At 75.1% G+C, this 1999-nt stretch overlaps 1 protein-coding gene across 1 annotated transcript; it reads left to right on the top strand.

Moving 5' to 3' along the window:
- Positions 1-228: 228 nt before the first annotated feature.
- LOC118159354 (basic proline-rich protein-like) lies at positions 229-1784 on the top strand (the record flags this gene model as incomplete). The annotated part of the gene is made up of 2 exons (XM_035313946.1): positions 229-874; positions 1013-1784. Coding segments are annotated over exons 1-2 (1418 nt in total), but the record flags the coding sequence as incomplete, so codon positions are not given.
- Between the last annotated feature and the right edge of the window lie 215 nt (positions 1785-1999).

The raw sequence follows: 1999 nt of genomic DNA, 5'->3' as shown, positions 1-1999 counted from the left end.
CCGGTGCCCCACCACATCCTGACCGTGGGGGACCCCGAGTTCCCCCCGCCCCGCCGGGCGCGCCGGGCGCTGTCCCCCGCCGGCGTCACCCGAGGCCACCGCTGGCCCCCGGGGGGCGCCCGGCCGTCACCGTCACCCGTGGGGACGAGGTCGTCCGCCAAGGGGGCGTCACCCAACGGGGCGGCGTCACCCAACGGGGCGTCACCCAACGGGGCGTCACCCAACTGGATGTCACCCAACGGGCCACCGTCACCCAACTGGGCGTCACCCAATGGCCCGGCGTCACCCAACGGGCCATTGTCACCCAACGGGCCATTGTCACCCAACTGGATGTCACCCAACGGGGCGGCGTCACCCAACGGGGCGGCGTCACCCAACGGGCCACCGTCGTCACCCAACGGGCCACCGTCACCCAACTGGCCACCGTCGTCACCCCATGAGCCACCGTCACCCAACTGGGCGTCACCCAAGGGGCCGACGTCAACCAGCAAGCCGTTGTCACCCAACGGGCCGCCGTCACCCAACGGGCCGAGGCCACCCAACGGGGTGCTGTCACCCAACGGGCCAGCGTCACCCAAGGGGCCACCAACGGCCTTCGGGCAAGCGTCACCCGTGGGCTCAGCGTCACCCCTGAGGCCCACGTCCCCGACAACGCCAACCGTGAGGACGTCACCCCTGGGCTCAGCGCCGCCCGCGAGGCCGACGTCACCCGCGGGACCGAGGTCACCCGTGGGGCCCCGCCCCCCCCCGACACCGCCGTCCCCGCTGGAGCCGCTGTCCCCTCCCGGTGGCCCGGACCTGGCGCTGGACGAGCTGGACGTCACCGAGCTGGCCCTGGCCGCCGGGCTCCTCGTCCCCCCGGGGCCGGGGGACAGCAGCGAGGACGAGGAGGGGGCGCGGGGTGGCCCCCGGGGGCGCTACTACCGCTACGCCCGCACCGTGGTGACGCGGGAGCCGCCGCCGTCCCCGCGTCCCCTCCCGCTGCCCCACATCCACCAGCTGGACGGGGTGGACGACGGGGACAAGGGACCGCGGGGACGGCAGGAGGGGCCCCCCCCGGGGCCGCCGCCCCCCCCGCCGCCGCCCCCCGGGGCCGAGGACCTGCCCTCGGACATCGTCGACTTCGTCCTCAAGAACATGGCGAGGGACAACGGCAAGGCCGCGGCGGGGCGGCCCCCCGGGGCGGGCCTCAACGGCGGCGGCGGCACCCAGTGGGGGACCGAAGACCCCGGCCGGCGCCCCGCCGGGGGGCGGGGGGCACGGGACGGCCACCCCGGGGTGCCCGGCGGCGGCGGGGACGCGGGCGACGGAGGCGGCACCCGAGGGCCCGCCATCGATGGCCACCGCCGCGTCCCCGGAGATGCCACCAACGGCCACGTCCCCCGCGAAGACCCCACCCGCGAAGACCCCACCCGTGAAGACCCCACCCACGAAGACCCCACCACCCATGAAGACCCCACACATGAAGACCCCACCCATGAAGACCCCACCCATGAAGACCCCACCCGTGAAGACCGCCCCCCCGAGGACGTCACCCACCACAACGGCACCCACGGCCCCGGTGCCACCCGCGGCCACCACCACGGCGGCGCCACCACCCACGGCCGCGTCACCCGCCTGAGCGCCAGCCGGGGGGCACCCTGGGGACCCGCCGGGGCGCCCAGCACCCAAGGGGGGGCACCCAAGCGCCCCGGGGAGACGCTGGGGGCGGGTGCCAAGAGGCCCAAGCTGGAGGCGGCCGACGATGAGGACGGGGACGCCAAGGACGCCGCGCTGGCCACCGGGTGAGTCACGGCCACTGGCACCCAAGGGGGTCCCCCAGCACCCAGGGGTGCCCACCGTGGTGGGACCGTCCCAGTTGGGCCACTGGGTGCCCACCATGATAGGATGGGACCATCCCAGTGTTCCCAGTTGGGGCCAGTTGGGTTCTATGGGTGCCCACCGTGGTGGGATGGGACTGTCCCAGTACTCCCAGTTGGTCCCAGTTGGGTTCCATGGG

This window comes from Oxyura jamaicensis, unplaced genomic scaffold (genome assembly GCF_011077185.1).
Source record: "Oxyura jamaicensis isolate SHBP4307 breed ruddy duck unplaced genomic scaffold, BPBGC_Ojam_1.0 oxyUn_random_OJ69888, whole genome shotgun sequence".
Classification (NCBI taxonomy): Eukaryota; Metazoa; Chordata; class Aves; order Anseriformes; family Anatidae; genus Oxyura; species Oxyura jamaicensis.
This window is presented reverse-complemented; position numbering and strand designations above follow the sequence as displayed.